The sequence below is a fragment of the Aulonocara sp. 'chitande type north' Nkhata Bay genome, linkage group LG22 (genome assembly GCF_057382095.1).
Source record: "Aulonocara sp. 'chitande type north' Nkhata Bay isolate Kocher_YH1m ecotype deep benthic linkage group LG22, A_spYH_male_GT1.1, whole genome shotgun sequence".
Lineage (NCBI taxonomy): Eukaryota > Metazoa > Chordata > Actinopteri > Cichliformes > Cichlidae > Aulonocara > Aulonocara sp. 'chitande type north' Nkhata Bay.
This window is the reverse complement of record NC_141364.1, coordinates 15,443,324-15,460,906: the sequence shown is the minus strand read 5'-3', so window position 1 is coordinate 15,460,906 and position 17,583 is coordinate 15,443,324. Positions and strand designations below refer to the sequence as shown.

Below are 17,583 nucleotides of genomic sequence, written 5' to 3'. Positions count from 1 at the left end.
TGAATTATCAAAAGGGTCTGCCAGGTATACATCTATAAAGACAATTATTCAAAAGTACAAGTAATTTTAAAGTCTTAAACTGACAGCTGAAGCAATAACCATAAGGCATTGTATCAAGTATTTATTTGGATTGCAAGATGATTTTCCGGTTGTGTGATCAATATGGCTTTGCAGTCTGGCACAATGAGAATCTGAGGAATTGACAGTAACTTGACAGCGACAGGCCAACACTGGTGCAGCTTCACATTTCACACAGTGAATTGTGATCAAATCACATTTAAGTGCTAATCAACCAAGGTCACACCGCCTTTACAGCTCTTCCTCCACACCCTGCTTTTTACAAGTTTTAGATGAAGACAAACTTTGGACAGAGTCTGATGGGTTCACCCATCAGTGGGGGGCTCAGACCCACTACTCCATGACTAAAAGAATCAGCTCAGGCATTTCTAGCACATCCCACTGGAATGAGGCCCCAGGACAGACCCAGGTTCCCTTTGAGTACATTATGCAGTATGATGGCAAACTACACTTGAAATTGCACTAAACTTATGGTCATTTTACCTAGATGCAATATTTCTTCTTTGGCTCTCGAAGGAGGCGGACGCACTTTTTCCTCCTCTCCCTTATCATCCCTGCTTATGTCCTTGTCTAGTCTCGTGTTTTGTTTTGTTTTTGTATTTTCCCTGGAACACTCCGTCTGTTCTCTAAAACCTAAAAGAGGAATTATGGATTGGATCAACTGGTCCCTAAATGCAATTGACACCCCTTTCTCAACGAGAAGTTTGGGCTTGGGTGAGCCTGAGTGCTGAAGATATCTACCTATTCGGAACCATGGTAACAGGGTTCTTGCTGATCGGAGCTGGCTTGGCCCAGACTTATCGAAAAATTAAGAAAGCGGAACCGGCTGTTCAAACCCCCACAAGGCTGCCCGCTGGGATTGGAACGATGGGAGAGGCGTGAGTTTCTCAAAATGGGCTCATTGAGTCAGCACGGATAAGATCTTGGAGAGGCTACGGCTGCTGTGAATACTCAGAATAAGATCTGACTGCAGACTGGATACATCTCGGAAGGGCTAGCCCGGAATAACATCTCGGGGAGGCACACTGCCGTGAGTTCTCAGAAATCTGCTCCTTGAGCACAAGAAATGACATCACAGAACGCAAGTATGGCAAAGCTCACGGCTCTCCAACGGGACCAGTGTTGGACTGTAGAACTGCTTTGAAATATAAGAGCTGTTCGCACTATAGTTTTTAAAAAAACAAAAAAAAACCCCACACACTTCATGCGGATACCCTCTCTGCGCCAGCTACAAGGCTTGAGCTGAACAAAACACCCTGATAACGACTGTTTACGCTGTTCCTTCCCATTCCATGCAAGGCCACCTGGGTTGGCTGGAAGACTGTTTACTTAGCCTGGCAGGGCGAAGGACACCGTCTCAGCTGAACTATGGACACTCAGACATATACTGATAAGCACTCACTGACTCATCACCCTCCCTACCCTGGATCCGACGCCACCTCAAATGCTTACCTCCCCTCTGATGTGGACATCGGGTCAGTTGGAGGCGCAGTCAAAAGATTGCAGCGGTCCTAGATCAGATGTACACACTGGCACTCTTTCCCATGTTGCTTGTCTGCGTTTATTGTGCTATGGTGTGTTGATATCTGTGCATTCCTGTATTATCCTTTTGTGTTACACATTTCGATGTGTTTCCCTCGCTACCTAGCCTGACCCGTCTCTCCAATGTGATGTTTGTGTATTGTATGTACGGTCGGCAATGTCGTCATCTCTGTTGTGGGCAAAAGACCTGCAACTGACAAATAAAGGCTCTCATCATCTCATTTCATGTGTTTGCTCAATGTTTCCATTGTGTAGCATGCACCGCAGTCTTTGATTGCTGATCACTGAATTGTGTCATGTTTTAGTGCTTGATAAGTTCAATAAACAACATTTCAATGTCTGGATCTGAAATGCCAAACCCTGAGGTCCACACTAGTTATACCTTGCAGTTCTTAATGACGACAAAAGACCCATGCATAGTGAATTAAAAGGCTTTATTTTCTTAGTTAAATCACAATGTTAGTTTCCAGATCAAATCCTTATTGAACCTGGAAGAAAATGAATCTAATTAGACCATTAAACAAGTTGCAAATTATCACCAAGATTTAGAGACTCACCCTCCCATCAAAGCACCGCTCATCACATCTCTTTTCTGCTGGCAGACAAACTTCTGCAGAGCACATGAAATAAATCTGGCAGGGAATGAACACAGTAAAACAAAGTTAATCTTTCAATATCCAAGGCAAACATTGACTTTAAAACCAGTTCTGCTTAGAACCCAGACAACCTTTTTTTTTTTTTTTTTTTAAACACATGTAAATTAGGAACTGTTCCAGCGTTAACTTCTCCAACTCACCTCTTCATTTAGGTACTTGTTTGTCCTTTGATCCATGAACTGGAAGGCACTCACTATAAAGCGTTTTTCATGATTCACTCCAGGAACATTGCTGACTTTAAGTATGGACACATGTGGGTCATGAGGGTTGGCACACCTGCAGACAAGCATAACTTGCAGTCAGAAGTTCAAGATAACCTTCAAGCTCTAAAAGGTTGATGGTCGTGCTTACCCTTCATAGATTAGCACCAGAGCATTTTTTGCAGAACGAGGATATGCCAGGCAGTAATTCACAAGAATTATTGCATCTGCGTTAGGAGAGCTGAGGCGCAATTCAAGATACACAGGGCGGCCGAGGAGCAGCCGCAAGGGCTGATGGTGATGGTCATAGAAACTTGAATAAGTCTCATCTGTTGGGATGAAACAGAAGGCATTTAGCCAGTCTTCACACCAGCAGAGTTTGTCAAGCCTGTCTACTGTAGTTTGTTGGAAAGACAATGCAATGCCCAACCTTTGGCAATTCTCAACTCGACACCATATAAACTGTTAGAGATGACTGAAGAAGGCATACTGGAAGGTGGGGTCTTCACCATGTAGCCAACACTAGCCATTGATTGAGCAGTGCCCCATTTGTTATAGCGGCACTCAATCAGAAATCTACAAGAGATCAAATAAGCCATTAATACCACGTGCCAGTCTAGAACACAGCATACTGCTCACCATGTGCCCCTGCCCCTCAGTCTGTTAGATTTGTGTTTGCATATTAAAATCTAGCACAAGACACTAACCTGAGTGGATCAGTTCTTGTAATGACACCATACTTTAGATTGAGAGCAAGAACAATACTCTGCACTTCAGCCAGGTATATCGTCACCTCACCAACATCCTGTCAACACAAGTTACATTGGATGATTTACTTACTGAGGTGCAATTTACAAGAATACAAGCCAGCATGTTAAAAGCCAAGTGTCTGCTTAAGTCTCAAAACCTTTGTAACTTTTAGGAGAACCTCATACCAGTGACAGTTTAGATTAAAAGTTGATTCTGACAGATCAGATGGCGCATGGAAGAGTTCAGACAGTCAACAAGCTTTAGACATGTCATACTAGAGACATCCTTCCAGTTTAAGCTGCATAAACCCCCCCAATCTGTCAGCAGTACTGCCCCCTGTACTGCTGCCTGCTATTTAGCAGCAAAACGTGTAGGCTGTTGCAGTGGCAAATCAGGGTGATAGCTGGTCATGACCGCTCATTAAAATTAGTCCTGCAGTAGCATATACCAACATCTCCAAGTCAAGCACCAAAGCATTCTTATTCCAGATTTGGACATATACCAGGTTGCCGCCAAAAAGTCAAAGCATTCCTACAAAGTTTGCCAAGTAACAGCTTTGCTGGAGGGGTAACTTACGTAAGAATGGGTTCCACATTCTGTAACTTTGAACTTAAAGATGGCGACCTGGTTGTTAACAATGGCTGGTTTACACTCTGGATTTCCAGGAACAATCAGTCTGGTAGGATCCACAGGGATGGATGCAGAGTTGTACCGAATGGCAAATACAAAATGTTGATCCACTGTGCACTCTACAGGAGGGATAGAAAAAAGCCACTTAAGTTTCACGGATTAAAAATTCAACATTTATACCATCTGTCAAAAACTAGCCTTACCTTCAAGTGGGTAGTAGCAGACAGACGCTAGCAAATCCACACAACAGCCCATGGCCCGACATTCTGAGACAGATATTCCATAATGACCACATCTCACCTGCTCTCCCACAGGGATGCTGCAATCTGAAAAAGGGAAAAACAATTAATTTCATCTGAATAATGTTAAAGCATCTTCTACAAACCACTCACGTTGTCTTAATGTTGGTGATGATTGAGGGAATGCTGGTTGGGGCAATCCTGGTTGCGGTACTGGAGGAACCGGTAACATAGGTGGTGGAACCAGTGCTTGTGGATCTCTGACCAGTTTAACACATGGCAAGGGCCCACCACCTGAACGTGGCACCATTTCTGGATCAAACTTGTTGCAAGATGTGGTCGACACTCGTCTCTGGCCAAGTGTATCGGTGTACAACAGCTGTAAACTGAAGCCATCCGCCTATAATAAATTGTAAAATAAAGTTTAATGACTTCCTGTTAAGCAAAACAGTCAAGGGAGAAACTCTTAAGCAACTTACATGCCGCTCCACATTGCACCCATTGAAGGGTACAGTTAAGGTGTTCTTCAGCGGATCCACTTCATAACCACAGTTTTCTGGCGCACCAACAATAGGCAGCAGACTGTCCCCAGAGCCTGGAGAAAGTACATGCCAGTTTTACCAGACGGAGCATTTCAATCTATTACAAATCTAAAAATCTAATCCAAGTACATACCAAACACCTTAACCTCACTCAAAGGTCCTGTTGGCAGAGTAATTTGGAAGCCACTTTCACTGCAAACAACTTCTAGATCAGCAGCAGTTGGATTACAACTGCCTGGCCAGCTCCTTGGAGGCTCATCTTCAAATTTTACCTGGAACCCACGGTCCACACCACCACCATAGTGCGTGGGTCTAGAATCATCTACGGCCAAGTCATCATAGTCAACATCGGAGTCAAAGTTTTCACTGCTGGCAACACCTTCGGCTTCAAGGACCACATCTTCAAGAATTTTAGCTTCACCCTGGTCAAGGCCACTACTGTAATCTGGACAACAGAGGTCGTTGTTAGGTCACTGATAACAAGTAAAAACCTCATTCATATGGGCAGGAAAAGCTAGAAGTGTAGCGTAATAAGCATGATGTTCATTCCTCTCAAATCTATATCTTAGATTGTCAGAATTAGCCGTCAGGCAACAAGCTGTTAGAAGCCACAAGTCGTAAGTGACCAATCCTGATAAATACACCTGCCCAACCGTCTCCCTGCCGTTTACCTGTAGGGTCATGTGGTTCGCCCCTCTCTCCGGGCTCATACAAACTGCGAAGCTCAGTTTTATTTATGCGCTCCCACCCCCGGACGGACACCGGCAGCAGAGTCCAAGTCAGGACTAGCAGCAGCTCGAGCCTACACCCAGCCATTCACGTGAAAGCTCTCATGCAGCTGCAGGAAGCCTCGCGCCCCGCTACAAGTACTGGCTCTAGCTTAATTGATTGCACCTGACTGCTGCTGATTTTTCACCTGCTGCCCCGTTACAGGCGGGAAGGATAAATAAACAGGCGGGAAGGAAACTCGCCTGTTTATTTATTTATTTTCAACCTTAATTATTATTCATTTAATTTACATTAATCTGGCCAATATTTTATTATATAGGGTATGGCAATTTCTTTTTAGATACTATGAAAAATCTTTAAATCACTTAAAGTTTCTCTGTGGTGGCCGTAAACCTTAGATGTAAAAAAAACGCAACAATTTATCTTTCTCGATTGATGTTAGTTTATTTTCGTTTTAATTTGGCGCAGGCATGTTTAAGAAGTGGACTAGCTGGACTAGTGGGGCGCGCTGAGAAAGATCAAATGACCTCTGCACTAAAGCAGTCCAGAAAATTGGACTTACAAAATATTTTAAATAAAGTAGCTTCTATTTATATATAAGGAAACGGGGATGAAAGTGGTTTCTTCCCCACCTATGACAATATTCGTGTCTGAGCTTGTGGAAGAAAATTGCAAAGTCCAAATGCAAATGTTGGGTTAATATCTCAAAATCTCAACTTTCTTACTGAAACCTCAAATTTAAGATAATAATCCAAAAGTTTGACTTTTCCAGTGAAGAAAACGAGCTTCCCTTAAAACCTCTTTATTTGCCTTAATTACATCATTTATCACTTCTTGCTCAGATTCTCTTATTGCTTTTGTTTTATTTTTTATTGTTGCATATTTTAACAAAATATTTCCAACCAAAAAATACTTTACATACTTAATCATCACTGGGCTTACCCAGGGTAATATAGAACTTCAAAACATATTTACAAAATTCATGCAGACAGATGATCTCTGTTCAGTATGTTTGTTTAATAAGGTCAAATAAATCAAACAATTTCCTTCAATAGAAAAATAAAATGACACAAACATCTTGTTGTTGCGAAACATTTATTTGCACTCAATTACATGAAAACCGATGTATGTTTCTACTGCAACACAGGTCAAATAAACAAACTATTCTAGAGTCTTTATCACTTAAAACATAAAATATCTTCTGTCTTTGAGCTTGATCTCTTGAACAAATTAGAAAAAAGAAGAAAAAACCCACAAATCTTGATGATTTTAATAGTTGAGCAAAAAAGAAAATCACTTATATGAGTTGGCTTTATGCTTAGGCAAGAATTCAAAATTCTTGGGTACGGGTCCAAGCAGCATTTCACTGGAAAGTAGAAAACAATTCATAAGACACTCATTATTACATTTTGCACTTTTAAAATCTTAATTTTGTGCAATCTTGAAATGTAATTCTAGAAAATAGGCATGTTTGTACTCACCTTATCCTGATCCAGTCCTCTACGTTCTGACTGGCCATCAGTGTCTCCAAATAGTTCCTGCCCATGTAGTACGGAGGTCTCTCATTGATCTTCTGAGGCACTCGCTCCAACAGGCCCACTGGAATATATCTGAGAACAGATGGAGGGAGAAGGAAAGCAACGTTTACCACAGCAAACAGGAAAACTTAACAGCGAGAGTCAGATGCAGTGGAATGCAACATAGTCTATCACACATTTTCAGCTATTACATGTCCCCAGTCTCATAAACTAATGGGAAAAGACCACAAATAAGTCTGTTACCCTAAAATTATATTAAAACAGCTTAATTGCACAGAATATATGAATCGAATTGCTCACAGAAGAACAAATGCAAAATTTCTGAAATGTGATGTAGCCCACCGGCACAAGAAGGAGAGCCACTCAAGCAAGAAGGTGCGTGTCCTCTCCACGCCCCTAGTGTCAGAGCCCCAGTGCTCCAGGCCAAAGTTGCTGAAGTCCTTTAGGATGTCCAGTCGCTCACTGGACGAAATGTCCCAGTGTCGGCTCTCCTTGATTTCAGTGAAGATCCAAGGCTTAATGAGAGCACCCCTATAGAGAACCCAGAAAAGGTAATAAATAAATACATACATACATACATACATAAATAATGTATAAGGATCTTCCATCCTATGGAGTAATTTGTGGTCAGTGTTTTCTTTGTATTTTCCTCTGAGAAACAATGTTTCCACACTTCAACTGAAAATTATACATGGAAAAAGGCACCCACATATTAGCCTTAAGAGCTCTGACAAATTTGCTGCTGGGTTTTAAAACAACTTAAAAAGATTCTTGACTTCACTGAGGCAAAATACACTCATGGCCACTTTATTAGTTTCACCTTGCCAGTACTGGATTGGACCCCATTTTGCCTTAAGAGCTACATAAAATCTTTGTGGCATAGATTCAATAAGATACTAAAAACATTCATCAGAGATTTTGGTCCATATTGACATGACGGCATCACACAGTTCTTGTAGATTTGTCAGCTGCACATCCACGATGTGACTCTCGTGTTCCAACACATCCCGAAGCTGCTGTGTTGGACTGAGATCTGATGACTGTGGAGTTACTGTGAAGTCTGTTAGGTTGTGGCAGTAAATGATGCTCAATTGGTTCCACAACCCTAAAGTGTGCCAAGAAAATATCCCCCACATCATTACACCACCAGCCTGAACCACAGATACAACCCGGGATGGATCCATGTTGTTTATACCTAATTCTAAACCTTTGATCCAAATGTTCTAGCAGAAGTGGAGTTTCACCAGAGCAGGCAGCAGTCTTATATTGTATTGCAATTTTGGCTGTCAACTGGAAGCAGTCTGAAATATTTGTGTTAAACAGTGGGACACGTGTACCTAATGAATGGCCAGTGAGTGTAAACAAATATACTTGAACTCTAATAATGGAAAAAGTTTTAAGTGAAATCTAAAAACAAAAGTCACTGGCTGCAGACCATATCAGTTCCAGATGTCATCTGTTTTTAAGGCATTTCGATCTTTTTTTTTACGCTGCAAGGAAATGACACTAACCTTGCAATCATAATCCCAGAAACTCCGGTCTCTTTCGCTTTCATTGCATCCTCATAGGACAAAATGTCTCCGTTACCTAGAAAAATAAAACCAAATCACCTGTGATTAATATGTACTATAAAAACATGTACAATAAAAACACTACACTGCATTCTGTGCAAGGTTTTACAACCTAGAGAACGCCAAACTAAATGCATGAAACTGTTTAAACATCAGGAGGCTTTTGTCTTTTTGTGTAACCTTTACAAATCCACATACCAAAAAGTGGGATGGGGCTAGCCAGCTTTGCACATGTTGTGATATAGTCCCAATCGGCTAACTTTGTGTATCTCTGCTCTCTGGATCTACCATGCAACTGTAGGAAAAACACAGCGTCAATGTTTTTTAATAGGAGAGGCGTATGTAAACATGTTATACATCACCGAACAGAATAACATCTCAAGAATGAATCGTCACCATAGGATATTTACATTTACATAAATGATACCGATTCAGAATTATGGATGCTTACAGCTACATCTGGCAACTCTGTAAACCTAGAAATGAAATTTCCTTTTAATCATGTTGATTTATGGCATAGGGACGATTTCACATTGCTCAAACATGCTCCTCTTTTACTTACTGTAATCATTGAGACGCCCCAATTCTTCATCTCTGGGATGAGCTTGTGTGCTATGTTAGACTTTTCCTGAACACCGGTGCGGATCTTGACTGTTAGAGGGACATCAAGGACCTACAGGGAGAAAAAGGTTTTCATTCAGCCTTTAACTGAAGGCTGTGTGTCTTTTATCCTGTCTTCTTCCCTTCACCCTAAAATAGTCACAGCACATGGCTGCCCTTCCCTGAGCCAGGATCTAATAAAGTTTTTCTTCCCACTGTTGCCAAATGCTTTTCGAGGGGGAATTGGGTTTTTCCCTCAAATACTGTGCTTAAAATATAAAGCATCTTGAGACAGCTGTTTTTTGTGATTGGGTGCTATATAAATAAAATTGAACTGAATTGTAACTTTGCAATGATCCACAAGAGCAACAAAACTCTCCTTCTTGCATCATTACCATACAATAGGCAAAAAGTCATACTTACATAATTCATTCCTTTGACTATTCGTTCAAATTTTCTGGTACGTGTCATCAAGCCGCAGCCTCCGCCCTGATGGGAAAAAACAAAGGCCATCTGTCAGTGACTGTCATATTAATGTTTAACACTTCCTCTCAAATGCTGGTATCTGTGCTCTTTGTGCTGTAGTATAAACACACAAAATGCATCTGACTGCAAAATAGGAAGTCTCAATTTGTCTATTAGGAAATGAAAGAAAAAAAAAAAGTCACGGTCTGAGCATTTGGGGGGGGGGGGGGGGGGGGGGCAAGTTAAGAGTTTACCTTGTTGTATACGAGATCAATGGGACACCCAGAGTTGATGTCCACAAAATCAACTTCAGTGTTGTTGTTGATGAGCTCTGCACACCTCGTCATTGTGTCGGGGAAACTGCCCTCCACCTAGAGACGCAATTCAGGCTTTAAAAAAAAAATCACAGTCCTTGCACTCTCACACAAATCCAGACGTCTTACCAACAACGCCCTCTATAGGACTGAATCCTTCAGAAGATTTTAAACATCACCTGAATACCAAACACATCTTCACTTTCGTGTCTCCTCAGGAGGGCCCACTCAGACTGGTGCCCCTGCAGCAGGTTTGTACACATGGCCATCTCCCCACATGTGATGTCTGCACCAAAGCGCTTACACACGCGACGGAAAGGCAGATTTCCACACTGAAGAAATTAAAGAAATACTTGCTTTATCAGATCCAGACCTCATTTACAGGTCATTATTTAATTGCACTTGCTACATTCCTGGATTTAAAGATAGAAATATATTAAAAAACACAACTACCACTAACTCCAATACTGATTTCAGTGTGATGGTACTTACAGTTGTTAGAGGGGCGAGATAGAGCTTGTCTTGAAAATCCACCTTAAGAACAAAGGCAAAAAGAGGCATTAAGCAATGCAATTTGACTGTAATTTAAATCGTGTAAATATTCCCTAAATATATATATGAGTATCAGATGTCTGCTGATTAGAACAGTTTATTAAAACACCTTGTTTATCGTTTAAACAGACATGAAAACTCTGGAGGAAAGCGACTGGAAGAGATATACCTGCTTCTTTTCACACGGGCGCAGCTTGATGACATCTGCATCAGTCAACGGGCCGACGGTCTTCACTGGAGCAGACTGTTTATCTGAGCTGGTCTACAGTTAGTCAGAAACATGAAAAACACACGCAATAAACATAAGGCTCAATGACAGAGTGGTCAGTAAGAGGGAATGCTGTTGGTAGAAAAGGTTACCTGTACTTCACTAGAAACAGGCTGTTTTTCTCCAGCTGGATCAGCAGAAAATTCAGATGCACATAGATCCCATGAGTGAGACAAAGGAACAAATTAAGATACACTAAAATTGATAATGCATGTATGAGTATGTAAGCAACAGGTCGACACATGTGCAGATTAAAAGAAACAGAATAGGAGTGTATTTAATCTGCTAAAACTGGGTGAGCTGGTCAAAAGCCAATCAATGGTGACACTTGATGAATCATGAGAACGTCCCCTTCACAAAAATAGAAAATCACAAGCTGTAAATCACTGGACTTTTGGCTGTGTTGCTATAACGACCCCACGCACAATAGATGTTACTCAATTGTAATGGAAAACGACCAAAACCGTGTCAAGCCGAGCCGAGGCAAGTGGGTACTAGTGAAAAAGAGGCTTGAGTGACATACTCAGTATCTGTTTCTTCCTAAAAAGCATGAGCAAAATTTGTGATGGCAGCATTCTTTATAAAAGCCTTTTCACTTGTCTTACCGTCGCCTTGCTGTGCTCCTTTATCTTTGTTGTCTGAGAGTGTTTTCAGGTACTTTTCTGACTTTTCGAAGGACACCGATCGCTTCCTCAGGCGACCCTGGAGCTCCTTACTCATGTTGTTCTTCACCATAGTCCTGCCTTCATACACCTTGACCAGATCGGCCTTCTCCATGGATTTGAAGTCAGGCGTAGTGTGGGCCTTGGCGAAGCGGCAGGACAAACCGTAGGCACATTTTCCAAATGTTTCATAGATGTGACAGGTTTCCCCAATATCGGAAGGCTTAGAATCCATATACTTGACAATGTCATGGTCAAAGAAGCACTTTGCTCCAAAGGGGCATTCTTTGTTCTAAATTTATGGGGGGGGGGTGGGGGGGGAGTCACAAAAATAACTATATGGATCAAAATGTATTGCACAGAGCCTTTTTGAATGCAGAGTCAGAGCTTCATACCTGAATGATTGAGTGACAAAGTCGTTTTTCATCGTAGGCTGTGGGCTTTGTGTGCGGCCTTGACTTATTCTGTCCCCGAAGACGCTTGCCATCTGGTCTACCCTCAAAATTTTGTTTCAGCCTTTTAGGTTCAGGTTCCTCCAAAGAAGTCTCCTTTGAATCCTCAACTGCATCACTTTCACTGGCTTTCTCTCTTTTTGAGCTCTGCCACTCTGAGTCTAACAACCCATGAAACTTGTCTTTGGTTGTAAGGAATCTGCAAACATAAGAAGATGATGAAAGAATCCTCCTGATAAATTTTGTTTTAAATTATGTGTAAAAACAGTCTGTGTGTCACTAAAGCATTTTAGTATGAACTATATTCACACTGGGGAAAAAAAGAGCATAATGGGAGTAAATTATGCTAAACCAGTAAGACCCTGTAGCATGGGTCACTGAAACACTGAAAGCAAAGAGTTGAGGGCCTTCAACAGCCTTTTTGCTGACAGTGTAACACTCTTTGCTTCATCAGACAAAGCAGCAGGAAGGCTGAAAATAAAGGCAGTAAGTCCTTACTACGCCACTGGGGGTTGCAAAGCCCCTGTTTCACCCCTACAGGGCCATATTTTTTATGTTGTGTAAACGAGTTATTATCTCTTGTAGACACTTTCTACAGTTTTTTCACATAAATTCACACGAACATCTTAACAAGTTCAGATGCAGACAGCCTCCTTATAGTCACGTGCCTTGCTTGTGCTGTTTGCTCAGGTCAGATGGTCTGCTTTGTTCTTTCATAAACTCAAACACATGGTTATTTATTCAGCTATGCTTGCTCCCATCTTACTAACTGGCTTACGTTCATCATAAAAATCTGGCGTTATCTTCAGTCCCCTGACTCATGGCTGTCTCTTTTGAAAGTTGGAGAAAGATTGTTCTAATTTGCAGCTTCCCTCTCCTGAAATCTGTTGCAAAAACATATAAATGCGATTTCCACAGTTTTCTTAGTTATTAACAGTATCTTACTCTGGTTTGATCGCAGCTTCACCCTTTGCAGCCACGTCTGCACTCTTCGAAACGTTCACCTCCTCCGCTGTTTCCATCACAGTCTCTCTTCCTGCAACATTTTAACACCTTTCTAATTAAACACTTCACAGGACCATTCAGCTCCCAATCCTACGTTAGGACACTTTATGCACACATTAAACCAGTTCAGGTACTGCCTTATTATCATAATCAGCTTGCCTGCTTTTCTCTGTGCTCCATATTTAACCTTGCACTTCCACCAGTTAGCTTCCTCTTGTAGCTGAGTTAGACCACTTACCGATATACTGAGTAAACAACCGCCTTGCTCCAACCGTGAAGTTAAAAGACAACTGATGTACAGAACGTAGAAATCAAGTCAAAAGTTCCTGGGTTTTGTTTTTTTTTTCCACAACTGGACATGCACAACCCAGAATCGCGAGGAAACCGTTGTGCAGCACCTTAGATACGTCCGTGGTAAACCTGCTGCTCAACATTGGTTCCGCGAACCGCTTGCAAATCTTTCTCATTGCCTTTGAAATCCAGCACTCAGATTCACCTACTGGGCTGGAGTGTGACTAAGTAAAACAAATTAAAAATATACATGAAATGTTTTTATCGTTAGTCTTTGTCAATTTGGTCAAGTCTGTCGCGGCAGCCGGTTCACAAGGCCCTCGCTTTTTAGTTTAACTGACTATTGTTTATTTTAGACCGTATTATTTTTAGTTTTTAACCTTATTCAATAATGTATCTATTTATATCCAGTTTTGTTATTTTGTGCAGTTTTCTTTCCTTTTGTTTTGACTGAACCATTTGAGAGCTAAAAACTTCGAATGACAATAAAATGTGTTATCAGCCTGCCTGATGTGGCTTTGATGCATTTGTTTGAGACATGCGATTTCTACATGCCTGTGATTCATATGCCCTCCAAAATTGATGTTTACATTGTAATATTTATTCAAACAAGTAACAAATGCTGACAAATATCCTTTAAATTCTAATAATATATATTAAAAAGAGATTTGCATCATGGATGAAGAGCGGACAAATCTGCAGCAACTGTGTGATGCTGTCATTTCAAAATGGACCAAAATCTCAGATGAATCTGTGTCATGCTGTTCTGAAGGGAAAAAAAGAGGGTCCAAGTTGGTATTTGCAAAGTGTGCCTAACAAAGTTGTATGGTGAGTGTAAATGGAGATCTTTGCTCCAGTCATTTAACTAAAAGAAAAACCCATTTTTTTAATGACTCTTACCATGTGTTGGTTTTAAAATGGCCCAAAAGTCTTCTTCAGTGCTTAAAAACAAACATCACATAAGTCATTCCATAACTTTACCTGTGAATGAAACATTCAGTCAAATGTATTTCATCTTTTGCATTTTTTTTAATTCCAAGACAGCGTATTGATGGATTAAAACACCTGGTATTTGAGCTGAAACATTACATAATGGGTAATCCACTGACAATTTCCTTTTACTCATTAGCTTCAAATGTAATTCCATGTCCCCAGACCTTCAACTTATTATTTTTACTGCTTTAATTACTTTTGTGAGACTAGAAGAATATCACAGGCACAATGTTTAGATTTCAATACTGGAATTAAGTTTGGGATATTAAAAGAGCTCAATCATATTATCTCTGAACATAAAACCTGATTATTCTTAAGTCAAAAAGATGAAAAAGTATCAGCCAACACTGTCTGACAGGCAGCAAGCTACACTCATTCTTCTGGTGAGGCAGAAAGTTTTTCTATTTTTGCGGCAAACCGCTTTCGACTTGAATCGAGGATGTTGATGCCATTCTTCTGGAAGTCATAGCCCAACCTTCTCAGTTCCTCTAGTCGCCCTGTAATGTTTTGTGTGCTGTAGTCCAAAACTTTGGGCTTTTCCAGTATCTGCTTCATTGTTATTCCTCCTTTTAAAAGACAGTCTAGTTTAGAGCTCAGAGTGTCAGGCCCAATGTAGAGGATCATCGGATAGTTGATGATCAGTTTTTTAACATCAGCTTTCCGACAGCCAAGTGCGGTCATCTTCTGCTCCAGGCTGTTGAAATTCTTTTTCAGGTACTCATTGGAAAGGTCCAGAATTTCTGCCCCGTGGCCTTGAAGAAGAGCCAGCAGTTCTGAATCACTCAACTTAAGTGATGCTTTCAGGTTGTCGATGTTTGTCTTGACTCTCTTAGTGCTTCTGATTAGAATGTAAAGATTTCTTGTTATGACCATTTTTGCAAACTGCTCTGGGTTACTTCCACCGAGCTCTGTGCAGATATCTTCCAGAAACTCCACCATTTGCTTGTTGAGCTCTAAGCTGTTGGAGAATGTGCGCGGTGCTGTGGTCAGCAGCCGGTGGAGATCTTTGGCATTTAGTCCCAGTGAGACCAGATAATCTATGTTCTTTTCCAAGTTGTCGTTATCACTGGAGCGGAAAAACGACTCAGGTGAGCGATCCAGGATGCTTACGATTTCTGCGTCTGTCTGGAAGATGTTTCTCCACAGCTGCCAGCGTTGTTCCAAGTGTTCAATGGAGCGAGTGATGGCTCGGGGATAACGGGATATTATGCTAGCAATGACTTTGCGGCCGGCACCTTTTCCTTGCAGGAACTGAGCGAGGCCGTTCTCATTAGTGAAGATTTTACGAAGCACCCCAGGCTGACGCTGGCGTGCCATCCTCACGTCAACTCCCATGAGGTTCAAGTTCTCGAGCAGAGATTCATTCTCCGGGTTTACCGGCGGCTTTGTTTCAGTACTTCCTGTCGAAGTACTGTAAAGCCTTCTGGGGAAGCAGGCTGATGCAAAATGTATTGGAGTGAAGCCAAAAAAGCTGTGCTGCAATGTCACCGATCGCTGCACAGTGAGGAGGGCTCTCACTCCAGGAACTCCTGCCATTTTTATTGAGGAGGGCCACACTGAAGCATCACTGCAATTCAGACAAGAAAAAACAGACATGTTAATATACACTCATGAAAAGACAGTTTTCACAGCTGCAGTCCTGTGAAAAACTAATCAAACCCCACTGGTTAACAGCTGTAGAACCACCTTTATAATCAGTAAGTTGGAGTGACTGTTTTCTGTGTGACTTTATCAGTCTCTCACTACATTGTAGAGGAATTTTGGAGGTGGTGGAGGTGGTGGAGGTGGTGGAGCCCCCCCCCCCCCACAGCACTTCAGTCAGGCCAAGGTCTGGGCTTTAACTGGGCCACCACGGCACCTTGATTCTTCTCTTTTTCAGACATTCTGTTGTAGATGCTGCTGCTATACTTGAGATCATTGTCCTGCAGCATGACCCAGTTCGGGCCAAGCTTTAGCTTTCAGAGAGATCCTGGAAAAATTGCGGCATTGTGTTAACACACACCTGAATGCTCCGGACCAGCAAATTGCCAAAAACTCATGCAATCATGCATTTGATAAGCAGCACCTAGCTACTACAAACCCTCTTAATTCCTATGGAAGTAATAAGGGTGTACTTAAGTTTTTTCACAGCACTTTTGCTAAATTAAAAAAAAAAGGCTTTAATATAATTAAAGAAAAGCCAAGAAACAAAAAAGAAAAGCCACTTGGCCAAAAAAGATGCAGACAGGTAACTGGTGAGCACATCTATTATCAGATGCTATTAGTAAGATATGATTGGTTTACTTTTGGATATGTTAATTTACAAATATATGAATCTTTAGTGAAACCATTAAGACATTGGTATATTAATCTTTTTCTTTGCTAATCTGATTTGCTGACACACCGCTCCAAGCTTACACCAGTAACAGAAACTTTCCAAACAAGTATTCTTAAACTTAGTTGTGAACTGCTTGATACTGGCCATTTACTAGTTATTTACTACATAATGCGTACGTTACTTTGGCAAAGTTATTTACGTTAGTAATACAAAGGGAAGCTTTTATTTATTCGCCCGGGAATAACTAACTGAAGAGTCCAACCAAAGCACACAGTCGTTTCTGTTTAGCGGTGTACAATATCTAATCAGTAATAGCCCTTTAAGTACCAGTCTGCTTTAAAAAGTATTAAAAACATACCAAAAGCCAACATTTCTTCCATGCCGGTAACGTGAACTCCAAGAACTCTCGCGAGATTCTTCTTCTTCGTTATATTTATTGGCTGTAGGTTAAATGACAAAATAATACGATAGCGACACAACTGGTATGGTGGAGTTTGTGCCAAACACCACCTCACATCTTCTGAAACATGTTTTTTCTCAGATAATCTAATACAGTGTAAGTTTCGTTATTTTCGTTCTTTTTTTTTGCTGTTGACTATATTGCTAACACTCCGTTTAACTTTATTTTTAATTAGGTTTTCCAGCCATTGCCTTTTTCAGCCTCATATTTCTGCTGACAGTGATTAATTTTTTTCTGTTAGTGTTTTTCTGCGTGTTTAAATCAGAGACTTCTCACCTGTTCCTTGTCATTTCTGCACATTTCCTCTGAAATCTGTAAAGCCATTGCCTTTATACTGATTTATAACCACTAGATGGAAGCAAAGATCTTCTATTTGAAAGAATAGAACATATCAACCAATGACAGGTGAAGTGAATAACGTTACAGTGCCATATTCTGCTAGGAAATCTTGGCATTGGTGTGGATCTTACATTGACATGTACCAAACATCTGCTTACTGTTGCAGAACAAGCACACTCAAATGACAACAGAGCCTTTCACTGGCAGCAGATTCCGCCAGCATGGCTCACCTCAGAAACTGTGCATAATTTGATAAACTTAGGTGTCTAAGGATTTAATCAGACCTCCAAATGACACACATTCCCACCTGAACCTGATCCACAGGTGTCCCACCTCACAGTCCACAGGACCAGAAAGCACAGGATACCCAGTAGTTCGATGTTAATTCTC

General features: G+C 41.1%; 3 protein-coding genes across 4 annotated transcripts; all 3 read right to left on the bottom strand.

Annotated features, from left to right (window-relative positions):
* Positions 1 to 2,037: 2,037 nt before the first annotated feature.
* Positions 2,038 to 5,515, bottom strand: LOC147303873 (zona pellucida sperm-binding protein 4-like). Its single transcript, XM_086281082.1, has 12 exons — positions 5,309 to 5,515; positions 4,771 to 5,082; positions 4,575 to 4,690; positions 4,249 to 4,495; positions 4,060 to 4,182; positions 3,803 to 3,975; positions 3,184 to 3,281; positions 2,907 to 3,052; positions 2,628 to 2,805; positions 2,417 to 2,552; positions 2,178 to 2,252; positions 2,038 to 2,108 (listed from the first exon to the last, which is right to left on the bottom strand). Exons 1-12 carry the CDS (start codon positions 5,451 to 5,453, stop codon positions 2,100 to 2,102), a joined length of 1,758 nt encoding a protein of 585 aa, XP_086137208.1. The 5' UTR covers positions 5,454 to 5,515; the 3' UTR covers positions 2,038 to 2,099.
* Positions 5,516 to 6,330: 815 nt separating this feature from the next.
* dus3l (dihydrouridine synthase 3-like (S. cerevisiae)) lies at positions 6,331 to 13,209 on the bottom strand. 2 transcript variants are annotated; one of them, XM_086280939.1, is made up of 16 exons: positions 13,032 to 13,209; positions 12,734 to 12,824; positions 11,732 to 11,987; positions 11,280 to 11,628; positions 10,767 to 10,801; positions 10,576 to 10,668; positions 10,347 to 10,388; positions 10,034 to 10,186; positions 9,795 to 9,911; positions 9,499 to 9,564; positions 9,038 to 9,148; positions 8,674 to 8,770; positions 8,416 to 8,491; positions 7,247 to 7,435; positions 6,848 to 6,976; positions 6,331 to 6,732 (listed from the first exon to the last, which is right to left on the bottom strand). In XM_086280939.1, the coding sequence occupies exons 2-16, from the start codon at positions 12,808 to 12,810 to the stop codon at positions 6,660 to 6,662; spliced, it is 1,863 nt and encodes a 620-aa protein (XP_086137065.1). In that variant the 5' UTR covers positions 12,811 to 12,824; positions 13,032 to 13,209; the 3' UTR covers positions 6,331 to 6,659. The 2 variants fall into 2 exon arrangements, with proteins under 2 accessions (XP_086137065.1, XP_086137066.1); XM_086280940.1 differs by lacking the exon at positions 13,032 to 13,209 and adding an exon at positions 12,953 to 13,027.
* A 741-nt stretch (positions 13,210 to 13,950) lies between these two features.
* mterf1 (mitochondrial transcription termination factor 1) lies at positions 13,951 to 16,810 on the bottom strand. The gene is made up of 2 exons (XM_086280256.1): positions 16,753 to 16,810; positions 13,951 to 15,644 (listed from the first exon to the last, which is right to left on the bottom strand). Exon 2 carries the CDS (start codon positions 15,611 to 15,613, stop codon positions 14,450 to 14,452), a length of 1,164 nt encoding a protein of 387 aa, XP_086136382.1. The 5' UTR covers positions 15,614 to 15,644; positions 16,753 to 16,810; the 3' UTR covers positions 13,951 to 14,449.
* Positions 16,811 to 17,583: the final 773 nt, after the last annotated feature.